Genomic DNA, 17,732 nt, shown 5'->3' on the forward strand with positions numbered 1-17,732 from the left:
TCACTCCCTCAAATGTCTCATTACTCTTATAGTCAAGAAATAGTTTTTAAGATTCTAACCCAGATAATTTTTTTCTCCAATTGAGATGGTTCTCATCTGTCTTCAACTGAAACAAAGAAGAGTTACCTTTTATTGTCCATATAATATTACTTTCTTTAGTGTTAATTAAAAACTTTAAGTCCTCCTAAAAGCATTTTTGATTTAGGCTAAATAACTGCAGTTCCCAAAGTCATTTTTTCAGAGTGCTCCTCTACTCTTCTTCACGCTTTAATTTAAAATCTCTCTTCTGAAACCTCTCCACATTCTCTGGTCTTACTGTAGCTTTTGAATGCTGCTTCTGTATCAGGCAGGCATTTGGGGGTGCATGATTTTTTCTGCCTTGGGATTTGTTGAAAATTGTTTTTTCTAATAAAATTATTCTATTTCATATTATTTCCCTTTCTTAGTCTCTACTCTTATCATATGGTTCACTCTCATGCTTTCCCTTGTTACATATCTCTTATCCTTCACATTCCATTACTCTCTCGGATGACTGACAGATGCCTGCTTGCTGCTAGCAGCCCAGTCCTTGCTGGAGTTGATCACTCCACTCCCCAGTTGTCATACTCTCTTTGGCCTACACTTCTTTTAAGTGCACAATCTGGGTGGGAAGGTGGTTCTGGGAAATGGTGGGTGAGCAGCATGTCCTAAAGGAAGTGACTGTGTGCTGTTTTGCAGTGCTTCATTTGGTAGAAGTAGTGACCCCACCAGTCCCTACATTTCAGCCAATCGCAATTCATCTCCTGCTACCTCACCCATTACCATTGGTTCATCTACCTCTCAGGGCAGCCAGTGGCAACCTGCCTCTTCTTGCCCTGCACCAATCAGTGCAAACACTACTGCATCTGTACACCATGGCAGGTAAGGCTTCTTGGAGCCATTTGAGTTGCATTCATTAATGCCTCTGGATACACATATGGGATTTGAACCAAAGAAACTTTGTCACTGTAGAAACAAGTTTGCATTCCTGTGAAAATATTCATAATTTCGTGAGGATGCTTTTTCTTTGACTGTAGCAGCCAGTCAACAGTTGCTTGCAATAAAACATTAGTCTACTTGGTATGTAGGCATCACCTTAATATGACTGCTTTCATGTCTCAACAACCTTATCAGTTGTGGTTATAATTTAAGGGCCATGCCATTGTGGTAAATCAATTATTAAAAATTTTCCATATTTCACTTACAATAATTTTCTAGAAATTATGAACAGGAATCTCTTATAAGTAGTCTTCTTGGAAGATGGCATACAAACCCATATCAGAAGGAAAACTAACTCTTGTTCCAAAAGCCCCCTTCCTTTTGAACCTTCTGAAAATTCTCAACCAATGAGTATTTTTGCTGGAAACATTTTGGAGAGATTTGTGTTTGTCTAAACTGTGTTCCTGTGGCAATATCTTCTTGGTTTCTAGTTTACCTAAGAGTAGCATGGATAGAGTGTCATTGTGAAAGTGCAGCAAAACTTTAACTATGATTTTAACTGTGGCTTTAATCCTTTAGTTATAGCCAGAGACCTTTCTGCTTTTGGGTATGGCAAAGGGACTCCCCTTTGGGTCTTATTTCTACAACTGACATAAAGAAAACAAAAAAATGTTAATAATGATAGTGTTGCTGCAAGAATATCATTGATAGTGGTGTTTGATATTTATCAGTTTACCAGCTTTTTTTTCCCAAAAATAAGTGATGACCATTTATTTGGCCAGTAGAGGCAGACTTATGATTGATTATTAATAACAATAATACCTTATAATTATGTAGAAATAGATCTTCTTAACAATTCAATTATATAGTGTTAGGAAAATTTTCATACAATTTAGGATCTTACAGTTTTATTGAGCAATTCATGAATCAGGCAGCATCCCATTTGGAAAATAGAAGGGTAACTTCACGAAAGGTGTGGAAAGGGGAAGCTAATGTATGGCAAATGTGGAAAAAAGTGAGAAAATGTTCTAATTGGCTGACATTAAGTTTCCATTTTACATAGAGGGTGTCTTACAAAGTGGGAAGCAGATATAGGTTAATTAGTATGGTATACGTGTCCCTTCTGATATGCTCTTTACTGGATGGAAACCAGTTTTATAACCAGGTGTTACTTATCAGTGACACTGAAGGGTGTGTTCTGTTTTCTTGGAAACCCCCTGCCGGTCAGTTGTTTTTGTCCTCTGGTAAAGCCTTCTTGGAAAGGGGTCTTCGCCTGCCAATGCCCAATTCAGGCAGCCATTTTATTTTACGTAACAATGAGCAGGGTAGATATTATCCCCTTAAATGAAGAAACTGAAATGTGGAGACATTACTTGCTTAACTATTAAGAGCTGGTACTGGGGAAGACGTGAAAGAGAATTATTCCTTTACAGTTGTCATTTGTTGAACCCTATTATGTGTCAGGCATTGGATTTGATACTGTACAAAAATTATATCAAATGCAGTGAATGTGCCACACTGATGAAAGAGGTTGTTGGTATAGGAGGAGTGGGGATGAGGGGTGGGGAGTGGGGTATATGGGAACCTCTTATAATTTTTAATGTAATATTTAGTATGATCTATGTATCTTTTAAAAAAAAAGAATTTCGTTTACTCACACATAACAGTAAATTTTAATAATAGTGGCTTTAATAAGATAAAGGTTTATTTTTTTTTCTTTTACTTATGGAACCCCAGAAATAGGCAGGGCTGATACAATAGCTCCAAGGTTAATAAATGATCCAGTTCCTTCTGTCTTTCTGTTCCACAATTCCTAAATCATGGCTTCCATTTCTATGAGTTGCCTCATGGTCTGAAATAGCTGCCAGATGGCTAGAGAAGCAAGCCATCGTGACTACATTCTAGGCAGGAAGAAGAAAGGGAGAAGGGTGCAAAGATGGAATGTCTCTGAACTAAGAATTTAAAAAAAAACACAAACCACCCAAGCTTTTTGCTTATGTCTCACTGGATACTTCTAGTGGCAAAGGATACTTTGGGAAATGTGGATTTTTAACTGGTAATACTGCTGCCCTAAAAAAAATATAGGTATTCTGTTAGTAAGGAAGGGAGATGGATATGGGTTAGGCAACTGCTGTCTCAGGCACATATTAAGTATGGTTTCACAAAGAGGCCTGCAGTATTTGAGGTATTATTTTCATTTTATAGTTGAGGAAGCTATGAACAAAAGCATAATCGTCTGCTGAAGTTTACACAGCCAGTAGGGAACTTCAGGTAGGATTTGAACTCAGGTCTGCCCATTTCACAGCCCTTGTCCATTTCACTAGTTTGCTTCTATTGAGTTTATATTTTATTCCAAGCAGTATATTAAGTGTTCTGTTTGTATCATTTATTTAATCATCACAAGAACCCTGCATTTTAAGGTATCATAACCTCTATTTTACAGATGAAGAAGAAATCAGAAAGGTTTAGGTGGCTTAAACTTAGCCCCAAGTGGTTCCAGAGCCCATCGTTATTTTACTCCATTGGACAGCCTCTGATTCCTGCTCTAGAGCTTTTCCCATTCTGCTCCTAAAATTATAACACATTTCAAAATAATAGTAAAAGTCTTGTGATGTAAGTTAATAAAATCCCTGGCATTTCTACAACATAAGTAGTTTCATTGTTAGTCATTTTATATCAACCACCTACAGTACTATTATAGAGAGACTAAAATCTGTTATTAACTTTAAAGCAACTTCAGTTTAGGTTTTTTTAAGTGAAATTTTTTTATAGCTTTGTGGCTAATTTTATCAGTATTTCCTATAGCCTCATAGATCTTATAAGTCTGAGGAATTGTTTTCTTCTATTTATTTTTTTAATTTAAAAATGAATATAATTTTTCACCTTTTCCCTGACTCATTAAGTGCTTTTGGAGAAGTGACTTTTATTTTTTAGATACCATTTCCATGTTCAAAAGTGTTCTATTTTTGTGTTTGCCTTTAGGTACCATATTTAGATTTTTGTGGTCTTATTATTTCTTTCAAGTTTGTTCCAATGTGATTATTACTTACAGCTACTTGTAAACACTTCTGGTAATAATCATGTGTAGGTGAAAAAGCAGATTTTTAACATCCATGCTTTTTACTGCTTTTCCCATCTCTGTATCAATTTTGGATTTCTGTTAACCCAGCAACAAGCTGTGACATCACAAATGATAGCTTTTTGGGTGGCGAGCCAATCGTTGCTCTCAACTCGTTTAAGAAACAAAGATCTTGTTTTCATGTAAATGAGTTTAATTATACAGCTTGCTGTTGAAAAATCAGTAGTTAAGTTTACATATGGAATCCTATTAATTTTTGTTCCAGTTTCTCACTTAAGCAGTTTTGAACATAGACAATTAGGCAGTTGGTTAAATAGAAAAGGAGCAGTTGCTTAGCTAGGTCAAGGAGAACTAGACATACTGAGGTCGTAGAGCATTTATCAAATGTCTGGATGATCCAAGAAGATGGTCTACAAATCTAGGCAGAGAACTCCCACAAAGACACCCACTGCTGAGAATTAAAGGGCAGGTGGAGACTAATATTGTAAGTGATTTTAGTGTCTTTTTCATGTCTGGAGAGATGCTGTCTCTGTGTGCATGTGTGGAGACCAGATGGTATACTAAAGAGTCATGTAGAGCACTCTCGCATATGTCACTATTTTGCCTTGTGCCAGAGCTAGTATTTTTTTTTAATCTCTGGCCAAAAAAAATTTCTCATAAAACATAACTCCTTGGGCAGAGAATGGGAGAATGAATTTGTAATCACACTGTTCCAAGATTTAAGGCTCAGAATTTTAAAAAAACAAACTAACCAACAAAAATTTGAGCATGAAGATTCTCTATCTCTGACCCTTCTGTTTCTGTGCCAGTGCTTTGTTGTATAGCGTGCCTTACCATTCTCTTTCTGTTTGTGTCTTTTTTTTATTTCAGGACTCCTTACAAATCCCAGGCTGACTCGACAGCAGAGAAAACAGCAGACAATGTCTCTTCTAGCACCCCGCTCTGTGTAATCACCAATCGCCCTCCACCTAGCACTGCCAATGGGGTTACAACTGCTAGTGTGCTCTCATCTGCTGGAACAGACTCCTCTGTGGAAACCAGAGAGAGAAGGAGGTATGTAAAGTTATGTTATTGATTTCATTTGTAAGATTCTGCTTTGAGGTAGGAGATAAAGGGGTGGACATGCAGTCTTTCTCCCAATCTCAAATAAAATGAAAGCATCTTTGTATTACTGTTTGAATTCTGTCTTTTGCCTTTGGGAGATTTTGGTGGAGATCTGAATTATTTCTGGTTATTTAGCCTGAATATTTATTTTATTATTAATATAGGCATATCTTTTTTGTTTGTCTTGGGAGAGAGCAATTTTCCTCCGTTATTTCCCCATTTTGTGATGGAGAACCTAAAGCATGGAGAAGGATCTTTTGTTGTGTTCTGGGCAGCAGAGAGATACAATAGTGTGATAAAATGCTCTGAAAAAAAGAGCTAAGATAATAAAGTTTTAATAAATTAATTTGAGAAGAATTCCAATAAAGGATATGACAGCATATGACGATATGATAGAATAGTGACTGGCAGAGCTGTGATTTCTTTAGCGAGAACAGTTGTGATTTGACACAGGAGAGGAAACTAGGAAGAACTTTTTGATTGTCAGGATTAAGAGGCCTTGGGAGATGTGACTAAGTAAGAATGGGCCATTATCTCCTACTTGAAACAGTGAAAAAAATGGAATGCTCTCCATTTGGGAGTTTCAGTTCTAATTAAAGATTGAGGCTATAATTACCCCTTTTTTAGGACTAGGAAAGGATGTAATTTTATCTTATCAAAATTTAGATTTTAGTTTGATTTAATTTTTATTTTGAATATCCAAAGAAAAGAGGTTTTATATTTTTGAGTGTATATATATAATAAGAAGTCAAGGAATCTTATCATCTGCAAGATACAATATGAGTTATTTTAAAAACACTCTAAAGCACATTTTAAGAAGGAATGGAAGGGAGATGTTAAGAAGTTGGAAAGTAGTGTCTTTCTTCTGCCTCTTCTTTCTTTCCTTTTACCTTCCCTCTTTTCTTTTTTATTAATTTCTTTGCACAAACGAAGGAAACCAGTTTTCTGGGATAACAGATTTTAGACCCAACAGTTATTTTCTTTTAATTGGCTTCCATCCAAGTCAATATTAGTAAATCAGTCTTGGATATTTAATGCTTATGTATTTAATAGCTGAGATGTAATTTAGATACTATTAGTTTCATCTAAAAACTAAATACAAAAGTAATCTTTTTATTAGCTGTTAAAAACACCCTTTATAAAATCCTTCTGAGCTGAGAGATGTAAAATGAGGGAAAGGATGGTGAATTTGAATTCTTTATCAGACTGCATTATTAATAGCTAGCTGTATGAACTGTTAGAGAAACTTAGATGATTACTCCTTTCTGGAAGTTTTGTAACCTAGGATCAGTAAAAGAGCACATGCTACAGATTTTGATTTTTGTTTTGGAACTTTTATTCATTCCACAAACATTTATTGAGTAACTGCTACGTGCCACATAAGATAACTAAGAAATATTTCCTCAAGGGGCAGCAGATAGAAGAATAAAATGATTAAATCAAGATATTAATAAATTATAAGATGAATGTGGTCAACACATATGGGTTATGATAAGTGCATTTTAAGGATGGCAACAAGATAAGTAAATAGATAGATAAAGAGCTCGGATTTAGTCGCTTGATACATACATATACTAGCACTTATTCTTTTCAAAATATTTATTGAGCGCCTGCCTTTGCCTGGTACTATGATAAGCCCAGGTAATACAGCATGAACCAGGTATGTATGATCTCAGCCCCTGTGACACTTATATGCTAGTGAAAAAGATTTATTATATTTATGTTATGATATGTTCTAGAAAGAGGTAGTACCAGTTACGATACGGTGGTACAGGTCTGCTTCTCTGGAGACCAGTGAAGTCTGTCCTAAGGGTATGGTGCTCAAATGGAGATCTGTAGGGCAAGTAATCTGTAGGTGAAGAGAAGGTGACGAGCATTCCAGAGAGAAAGAATGGCTATTGAAAAAGCACTAAGGTGGGAAGATGCTGAGACTTGAGGAGTAGATAGGCACTATATAATGCAGGGTCTTATAGCCAGTGACAAAGGATTTTGGATTTATTTGCTAAGAACCGTAAGGAGGCATTAGAAGATTTTTGTGGAGATATAATTCATATCCCACACAATTCATCCATTTAAAATGTACAATTAAATGATTTTCAGTGTAGTCACAGCTATATCTGTCTATATCTGTATCTGTCTATCTATCTATCTATCTATCTATCTATCTATCTATCTATCTATCTATCTATATGCAACAATCACCACAATCAATTTTAGAACATTTTCATCACCTCAAAAAGAATGCCTATACCTTTTGAGTTATCACTCTTCTATTCTCTCATCTACCCTCACCCCAGCCCTAAGCAACTACTGATCTCTCTGTCTCTGTAGATCTGCCTATGCTGGACATTTCATATAAATGGAATCACATAATATGTGGTCTTTGGTGACTGGCTCCTTTCACTTAGCATATGTTTTCAAGGTTCATCCATGTTATAGCATGTATCAGTAATTTATTCCTTTTTTATGGCTGAGTACTATTCCATTGTATGGCTATATCACATTTTGTTTACCTCTCCTCAATTTATGGACTTTGGGTTGTTTCTACCATTTGATTATTAGGAATGATGTTATTAGAAACATTCATGTACAAGTTTTTATTTTTCATTTATTTATTTATTTATTTTATTTATTTATTTTTACACCCACCCCCTACAAGTTTTTATATGGCCATATATTTTCACTTTTCTTGGGAGTAGAATTGCTAGGTCATATACCACTGGAAAATTTTAGGCAAAAAGCCATATGATTTGATTTACATTTTTAAAAATTTCTGGCTTTTGAACTCTGACTGTAGTGTTGAGCATGAATTGGTCAGGGAAAGGCAAAAATAGATGTAGGAGATGAGTAAGGAGACCAATGCAGAAGAGAGGCACAAGAGAGAATGGTCACTCCCACTGATGCAATTCTAGAGGAAACGGAGAAGAGTGAATAGACTAAAAACATATTTAGGAGGATGATTCCAGCAACATGGTAGATGGAACTTACAAGCGCCCTCTTCTTATTATAAACATAGAAAAATATAGCTGAGTCCAAAAGAAAGAAAGGGAACTCCCAGTTGTCATAGATGAAGAGAACTCAAAAGGCAGAGTAGTTTGAGAGGCCCCAGTTTGGTTTCAGACCTCTATGTAGACCTTAAAGGCTGGATTTTAATGCCATGCTTGGGAGTAGGAAGCATAGCTTCAGACCTGACTGGGCTGGCAGTTGTAACTGAAACTGTAATTCTCAAGTGCTGCCCGGTTCATGGAAAGAGTACTTTACCCATGGCTCAAAGAAGTAGTGAGGAAGGAGCTGATCCAAGGCTCTGGACAGGGGTAGAAAAGTCTCTTGTGATAAATTTTCACTATTTGTGGTTTGGAAATTCCAAGCCAAGAATTTAAAGGGAAACTGTACCCTTGAAACCTCTGAGGCCCTGGCACAAACAAACTCAAAACTACTTTAAGGAACATATCCACAACTCTGGGTCCTAGGAGTTTCTATAAAACAATTTTCACCAAAGATGGACTCATGTAAAATATTTTAAAACACTGAAGGAAATGAATCACCATTAGGGAGAGTCAACAGATGCAGTTTCTAAGACTTACAGATGCTGAATAATAATAGAATTTTAGAAAGCAGAATAGAAATCTCAAACTATTATTTGAATAGATAAAATAATTAGAAGTGACCAGCTATACTAAAGATAGACATGCTTATAGGAACAGTCAGGTAAATGAATCAGATGTGGTTTTAAAAATAGATGATTCTGCACATATATAGTATTATTTCTAATTAGAGTCCTATTTAAATAGGAACCCACATAGATAAAAGCATTCAATAGTCATTTATTGGGAGACTTCCATGTGCCAGGTACAGAGTACTAAAGATACATAGTTAAAGACATCTTTCCTGTCCGTGAGGAACTTAAATCCATCTGGTGTGGGAAGGCAAACAAGTAAATTAAATATTACAGTACTATTGTTCAGTGCTGTGATAAAGATATGTAGATTGCTATGGGACTGTAGAAGAGGGAAATTAAATTAGACTGAGTAGAATGATAGAGAAGGCTAACCTGAGGAGAAGACTTGAGTTGAATTTTGAAAGACAACTACAATGAACTATAAGCTATAATAAGAGGATGGTAAGGCCAGTGTAGTATTTCTGAGAGTTGTGATAAAAAGATTTAGATTGGCAAAAAAGAAAAGAAAAGAAAAAGGATTCCTTGGTAAAATGAATTTGGAAAATAATGAGCTAAACAAAGTTAAACAGGATTCTCAAAAGCCTTATTAGCGTCATTTGTCTTCTGGATGGGGGTGGAGATGGAGTTAGAATTTATAGCATTTTCCAAATTTCTGTGCCCATGGAATCTTTTTTTTGTCTTAGCAACTCAGAATTGGTGTTCCGTGGACACATTTTGGACATTGGGGAGCTAGAGAGACAGGCAGGAGTCAAAGAAATCATATAGATTTCTATGTATAAAAAACTTGAAATTTTTTTGTTTTTTAAAATTTTTTTAAATTAATTAATAATAATAATTAATTTATTTTTAATGTTACATTTTAAAAAATGAGGTCCCCATATACCCTCCACCCCCCTCACCCCACTCCTCCCATAACCACAACCTCCTCCATCATCATGGGACAGTCATTGCACTTGGTAAATACATCTCTGAGCACTGCTGCACCACATGATCAATGGTCCACATTACAGTTTACATTCTCCCCCAGTCCACCCAGTGGGCCATGGGAGGACATACAATGTCCAGAAACTGTCCCTGCAGTACCACCTAGGACACCTCCAAGTCCTGAAAATGCCCCCACATCACATCTCTTCTTCCCTCTCCCTACCCTCAGCAGCTACCATGGCTACTTTCTCCATCTCAGTGCTATATTTACTTCCATTACTAATCACATTAGTTCCAGAATAGAGTGTCAGTAAGTCCACTCTAATCTATACTCTATTCCTCCATTCTGTGGACCCTGGGATGGTTATGTCCACTCCACCTCTGTATTGAGAGGGTGCTTCGATTCCACTGGGATGATGGATGCAGTTCTCCTGTTTGCAGTTGTAGACACTCTTGGCTCCCTGGTGTGGTGGTTGACCTTCTTCACCTCCCTGTTAGCTGGCTGGGGCAAGTCCAATAAACCAGAGGGTAGGAGTTGCAAGTCTGTTGAGGCTCAGGGCCTGGCTACCACATGGACAGTCCAGAGATTCAGATCCCCTGAGTATACACTAAACCCCAGCACCAACCACAGGTCTGGTAAAAGTGAGAGGAGAGGATTGTGAACAAAGATCACACCTGAGTCTAACTCCATCGCACTCAGCACCACAAACTCCAAAGTAGGGCCAACTGACATGGCACTGAATTTTTATTTTCAAAGCTATGGAATATCACTGGAGAATGTTAAGCAGGGAAATGACTTGATCAAATAAAACATATCATTTTAGCTTTTATAAAATTAAAACCATTCAGCTTCTCGCTCTAGCCAAACATAAGCTGAAAGAAGAAAAAAATCATGTTTTGAAACCAGCTAAATTTCCCTTCTGAAAGAACATGCTGGGTGCTAATTCTATCGGAGCTGCAGCTTTCCTCTGTAATCAGCTCATTGTGGAAGCATTTTGACTCCTACTGGGAAACCACAATGGAAGCTTACGCCTATGTTCATAGCCAATTGAAACAATTAATGAGTGTTGGGATAAATGGGGCTTTAAAACTGGCCACAGCAAGACCTCGCCAATGGAAAGTCATCTCTCAGAAATAATCTCCATATGCAATGTAATTAGAGCCCTTGAATTGCAGAGTGGTCTCACCCATTTAAACTGTCAAAACAAGCTTTCTTCTTCTGAGAATGTTTTATTCTAAGAGGGGATATATCAGGAACTGCATGCCAACAACTGGCCAATCATCAGTCTCATTTTTATACTCTTTAGTAACAGTTCTTTGCTCAGTTTGTTAACTACAAATATACTGTTAAGTGAATAAAGTCAGATACAAAAGTGTACATTATGATACCAAATACTAATAGACATGGAAATGTTAATATCGGATTTCTGGGGAATTATTAATAATTTTTTTCTTTTTTTTTTTCCTGCATCTCCCAAAGTTCCAGGTTCCAGAGTTTTATCAGTTTTATATTACTGTTTTATGTTACTATTATAATCAGCGTGGAGTAAGGAGATGGGAATAACTTGAAAAAAATGTTTAAGGACAACAGCCTCTTTTATGATGTAAGTCTGTGAAGAGGGCCATGATCACTGAAGAGTAAGCCCTATAATCAAAGACATTCAAGGTTTGAGGGATTCTAGATAATTTATGTATTATTTTACATATATAGCTCAGGGCAGAACTTCTAAAACTTTATTATACCTAAGAAGGGCATGATCTTGGATTTGAGAAGTTTTTTGTTTGTTTTGTTTTTTATCTTCCTGAAATGCTTAAGTGCTCAAATGTATCTCTTTACATCATGGAAAGGAATAGGAGCTATGCCTCCTGTTTAATAGATGGGAATGCTGAGGTCCTACGAGCATGGAATGATTTGCTTAAATATCATGCCTTGAGTCAGAGGCATGGGAGAGACCATCATCTAGGCCTCCTTTTCTTCTTCATTGAACCCACTAACCATTTCGTCTTTTGAAACTAAGTATTATCCATTTAGAATAAAAGGTTTTGATTCAGGAGCCTGTCTATCTTAATCTGCATCCCAAAATGCAACAGTCTCTACCTTCCTGGACCTTTCATCACCACTGTTGCCTTTTGGATTGCTCACAAAGACTGTAGAAATCACAGGGTCATCTGATAATAACGGGGTTGATTTGACTGTCAGACAGCAGGATAGAAATGGCAAGTGGCAAGCAGTTGGCACATAACTCTGCAGGGATATCAGGGCCAAGCAACAGCTGTCACAATTGTGTAGTAGTTGGGTTCATTTTCCAAAGCTCCAAGTTTTCCTTAGCAACAAAATGTAAACAATTCCCTAGACTAATATTAGAGTCTGATAGTATCCACTTTGATTCTTTTGCTCTGTTTCTGCTCTAGCTTTTTCCCCACCCTCCCACCCCAACCCTGAATTTTACATCCTCTTTCTATAGGTACCCTTTCTCTTTATAGAAATGGATAAAATTGTTTTTCTCCACAAGAAGCTAAAACTTTTTCTCTCCCAAATATCCCACATTGCATGTGATCTGCTTTGCTTGGTCAGAATGTGGTCATTCCTAGCTGGACCATATACACCATGCACATCAACCTTCTTGAATCCCTTGGGGTCTTTCTAAGCTAGGTAGTTATTCCTACTAATGTGAAACTGTCAGCCAATTAATTTGGCATCATCTTTGAAATGTTAGAAATTTAAACCAAGAAAATTAAAAGTCCTTTGACTCAACCTTCTGTCTCTAACCTAAAGGCAGGCAGTTGTCAATTCACAAAGGTACTCTAGAAAAGAGACTCACAGCTTCCTTCAGTCTCTCTCAATTTTTGTTCTAAAATGGGTACTTTTTAAAATCTAGAAGTCTGCAGCAATGCTGTAGTAGCAAGTATTTTCTCTACTCCTATAAACACTTCTCTTTTCCTCCTGACTATAAGTATTGAACAGGAAGAAAGTGAAATGTGTATTAGCTTAGGTATATTTCCTACTACATTGCCATTCCAAAGGTTCTGCATTGCTTATATGATATACTATAGTGCTCCAGGCAATTCTGAAATGGAAAGAAAGAAAAAAGTGACCCTCTACTTCAGCCTAAAGCCTAAGTAGTGTAACAGCAAGAGGCTTCACAGGACTGAAGATGCCTTTACAGACAAAACTATTATACCTTCAGTGTCATATAATATATGTGTCATTTTTTTTTCAGAATGTCTGCTTTGAAAAGATAGTGATGATACGTTGCTGCCTGAGAGATTGATTAGTTTACCCCTTGATAATTGTGAAAGACTTGATATAGTGGAAGGAGGAGCTCAGGAATGATTGGGCTCCAGCTCTGCCTCTTATTTGCTGTGTGATTTTGGACAAATCAGTTTCTCTCTCTGACTGGTTCCTTTTATGTAAAACAGGTACAATAAAACCTACCTTGTAAACTTGTTCTATTAAAAATAATTCATGGCCAACCCCGATGTCTCCAAGCCTATCTCATGGGATTATTCTGAGGGTCAAATGAAACAGACTACTTGAAAATACTTGTAAATTGCAAAACAATTTACAGATACAAATTTTACCAGTATAAATTATAACAATGTAAATTATGTTACCATAATGTTTAAAGATTTAAATGTTGCCAAATGTATAAACAATATAAATTATGTTGTTACTAGTAAAGTGCCTTTTTGGCTTTCAGTGATGTCTTTCCCTAGCTTCTCCAGAGGTAACATATCTGGAAATAAGATCTACTTAAAAGCCCTAAATATTGCTACCGTTTTTTATTTCAGGCTGCTTTATTTATTTATTTATTTTGTTTCCTACCCCCTTTTTTTTTCCTCTTTAATTAGAGAACTGTGGGTTCATAGAAATCATACATAAAACATAAGATTCCTATATCCCACCTTATTATTAATACCTTGCCCTGGTGTGGTATATTTGTTACAATTAATGAAAGCACAGTTTTATAAATCTACTTTTAACTGTAGCCCATGGTTTATCTTAGGGTTCACTGTTGTGCAGTTCCATGGAGTTTTAAAAATTATTTATTTATTCATTCTAGTACCATATATACAACCTAAAATGTCCCTTTATAATCACATTCAAATATATAATTCAGTGCTCTCCTTTTTTTAAAGATTTATTTTTTATTTCTCTCCCCTTCCCCGCCCCCCCCACCAGTTGTCTCTTCTCTCTGTCCATTTGCTATGTGTTCTTCTGTGTCCGCTTGTGTCATCGGCACCCAGAATCTGTGTCTCATTTTGTTGCGTCATCTTCCTGCATCAGCTCTCCATGTGTGTGGCGCCATTCCTGGGCAGGCTGCATTTTTTTTGTGCTGGGCAGCTCTCCTTACAGGACACACTCCTTGCATGGGGGACACCCCTGCATGGCACAGCACTCCTTGTGCACATTAGCACTGCGCGTGGGCCAGCTCATCACATGGGGTCAGGAGGCCCTGGGTTTGAAACTTGGACCTCCCATGTGGTAGACGGACGCTCTATCCTTTGGGCCAAATCCGCTTCCCAAATTCAGTGCTCTTAATTACATTCAAAATGTTGTGGTACCATCACCATCATCTATTATCAAAACATTTCCCATTCCAAATAGGTACTCTGTACCTTTTAAGCCTTAACATCTTATTCCTTACCCCCACCCATCCCCTCATAACCTTTATTCTAGATTTTGCTCTAGTTTGCTTATTTTTTTTTTAAGATTTATTATTTTTATTTATTTCTCTCCCTGCCCCTCCCCTCCCCCCATTATCTGCTCTCTGTGTCCATTTGCTGTGTGTTCTTCTGTGTCCGCTTGCATTCTTGTCAGGCAGCACTGGAATCTGTGTCTCTTTTTGTTGTGACATCTTGCTGCATCAGCTCTCCGTGTGTGCTGCACCACTCCTGGGCGAGCTGCGTTTTTTTCACATGGGGTAACTCCTTGCAGGGTGCACTCCTTGCACGAGGGGCACCCCTGCATTGAGGGCACCCCTGCGTGACACGGTACTCCTTGCATGCAGCAGCACTGCATGTAGGCCAGCTCACCACATGGGCCAGGAGGCCCTGAGTTTGAGCCCTGGACCTCCTATATGGTAGGCAGATGCTCTGTCAGTTGAGCCACGTCTGCTTCCCTAGTTTGCTTATTCTAATTATTTCATATCAGTAAGATCATGCAGTATTTTTCCTCTGTGTCTGGCTTATTTCACTCAACATGATGTCTTCAGGGCAATGGGTACAGCTCAGTGATTAAGCACATGCTTCCCATGTACAGAGTCCCTGGTTCAATCCTGGTACCTCCTAAAAAAAATTAAAATAAAATAAAAACATGATGTCTTCAGATTTCATCCATATTTTCATATGTATTAGAATGTCATTCCTTTTCAAAGCTGAATAAGATTTCATTGTGTATATATATACCACATATTGTTTATCCATTCTTGATGGATACGTGCTTCTATCTTTTGTCAATTGTGCTTAATGCCTCTATGAACATCAGTGTGGAAATATCTATTCAAGTCTCTGCTTTTAATTCTTTTGGATATATACCTAGAAATGGAATTACCAGTTTTATGTAATTTTATATGTCACCCTCTGAGGAACTGCCAAACTGTCTTCCACGTGGGTGGACTATTTTATATTACCATCAGCAATGGATGAGTCTTCCTATTTCTCCACATCCTCTCTAACGTGTAATTTTCCATTATTTTAATAGTTATTCTAGTGGTTGTGAAATACCTCATTGTGATTTTGGTTTGCATTACCCTAATGACTAATGATGTTGAGCATCTTTTCATGTGTTTTTGGCCATTTTTATACAGGCAGACCTTGAAGATATTGCAGGGTTTGGCTCCAGACCACCGTAAATATTTCAATGAAGTGAGTCACATGAATTTTTTGGGTTCCCAGCTCATATAAAAGTTATGTTTACACTATACAGTAGTATATTAAGTGTGCACTAGCATTAGGTCTTAAAAAAAACAATGCATATACCTTAATTAAAATGTGTCACAGAGACACAAAGTGAGCAAATGCTGTTGGAGAAATGGTGCTGATAGACTTGCTTGATGCAGGGTTGCTAGAAACCTTCAGTTTGTAAAAAATACACTATCTGCAAAGCACAATAAAGCAAAGTACAATAAAATGAGGTATGCTTGTTTCTTCTTTGGAGAAATGTCTGTTCAAGTTTTTGCCCATTTTAAAATTGGGTTGTTTGGCTTTTTGTTGTTAAATTGAAGGATTTCTTTATATATTCTTGATATTAAACCCTTATCTGATACATGGTTTCTAAATATTTTCTCCCATTTTGTAGGTTGTCATGATAAAGTTCTTTGAGGCACAAAAGCTTTTTATTTTGAAGAGGTCCCATTTATTTATTTTTCTTTTGTTGCTTGTGCTTTGGTTGTAAAGTCTAAGAAAGCATTGCTTAATACAAGGTCTTGAAGATGCTTCCTTATGTTTTCTTCTAATTTTATCTTTCTGGCTCATATTTAAGTCTTCAATCCATGTTGAGTTGATTTTTATGTATGTGAGGTATGGGGTCAACCTCCATTGTTTTATAAATGGAGATACAGTTTTCCCAGTGGTCTTCGCCCCCTTGTCAAAAGTCTTTTGGGCATATTTATATATATTCATGTATGAATGATATACCTTAATAAAGTTATTTTAAATGAGAAAAAGATTAGTGACCATAAATATGAGGTTTGATTTCTGAACTCTCAGTTTAATTCATTTGTCTTTCTCTTATCCTTGTGCCAATACCATGCTGTTTTGATTACTGTAGCTTTGTAATAAGTTTTAAGATTGGTAAGTATGAGTCCTCTTCATTCTTCTTTTTCAGGATTGTTAGCTATTAGGGAGCTCCTTACCCTGCTACATATATTTGATGATTGGCTTTTCCATTTCTGCAAAGAAGGCTGTTAAAATTTTTATTGAGACTGCATTGAATCTGTAAGTTGTATTGGGTAGAATTGGCATCCTAACACTATTTAGTTTTCCAACCCATGAACAGAGCCTGTCCTCCCATTTATTTAGGTCTTTTAAAATTTCTTTTAGCAGTGTTTTGTAGTTTTCTGTGTACAAGTCCTTTATATCCTTGGTCAGATTTAGTCCTAGATATTTGGTTCTTTTAGTTGTTATTGAAATTTTTTTTTCTTGATTTTCTCTTCTGATTGCTCATTACTAGTATATAGAAACACTACTGATTTTTGGGTTTTGATCCTGTACTGCACCACTGCCGAATTAATTTATTAGCTTTTAGAGCTTTGCTATAGATTTTTCAGAATATTCTGTATAGAGGATTGTATCACATGCAAATAGAGAAAGTTTTATGCCTTCCTTTCCAATTTGGATGCCTTTTGTTTGGTTTTCTTGCCTAATTGCACTAGCTAGAACTTTCTTTTTTTTTTTTTTTTTTTTTTTAAAGATTTATTTTTATTTTTTTTATTTATTTAATTCCCCTCCCCTACCCCAGTTGTCTGTTTTCTGTGTCTTTTTGCTGCGTCTTGTTTCTCTGTCCGCCTCTGTTGTCGTCAGCGGCACGGGAAGTGTGGGCGGCGCCATTCCTCGGCAGGCTGCTCCCTCCTTCGCGCTGGGCGGCTCTCCTTATGGGTGCATTCCTTGCGCGTGGGGCTCCCCTACGCGGGGGACACCCCTGTGTGGCACGGCACTCCTTGCGCGCATCAGCACTGCGCATGGGCCAGCTCCACACGGGTCAAGGAGGCCCGGGGCTTGAACCGCGGACCTCCCATGTGGTAGACGGACGCCCTAACCACTGGGCCAAAGTCCATTTCCCTAGCTAGAACTTTCAGTACAATGTTGAATAACAGTGATGATAGGGGGCATCATTGTCTTGTTCATGATCTTTCACCATTAAGGGTAAGGTTTACTCTGGGTTTTTCTTAGATACCCTTTATTGTGTTGAGAAAATTTCCATCTATTCCTCGTTTTCTGAATTTTTTTTTTTAATCAAGAAAGGGGTGTTGGGTTTTGTCAAATGGC

At 37.1% G+C, this 17,732-nt stretch overlaps 1 protein-coding gene across 2 annotated transcripts in view; it reads left to right on the forward strand.

Moving 5' to 3' along the window:
• PPP1R12B (protein phosphatase 1 regulatory subunit 12B) overlaps positions 1 to 17,732 on the forward strand; it is a 252,830-nt gene that overhangs the window by 99,872 nt on the left and 135,226 nt on the right. For both annotated transcript variants that reach the window (XM_004481913.3, XM_004481915.3), the window contains exon 13: positions 4,907 to 5,089. In XM_004481913.3, the coding sequence (XP_004481970.1) occupies positions 4,907 to 5,089 (183 nt within the window). The remainder of the gene's footprint in view (positions 1 to 4,906; positions 5,090 to 17,732) is intronic.

This window comes from Dasypus novemcinctus, chromosome 13 (genome assembly GCF_030445035.2).
Source record: "Dasypus novemcinctus isolate mDasNov1 chromosome 13, mDasNov1.1.hap2, whole genome shotgun sequence".
In the NCBI taxonomy this organism is placed as follows: domain Eukaryota; kingdom Metazoa; phylum Chordata; class Mammalia; order Cingulata; family Dasypodidae; genus Dasypus; species Dasypus novemcinctus.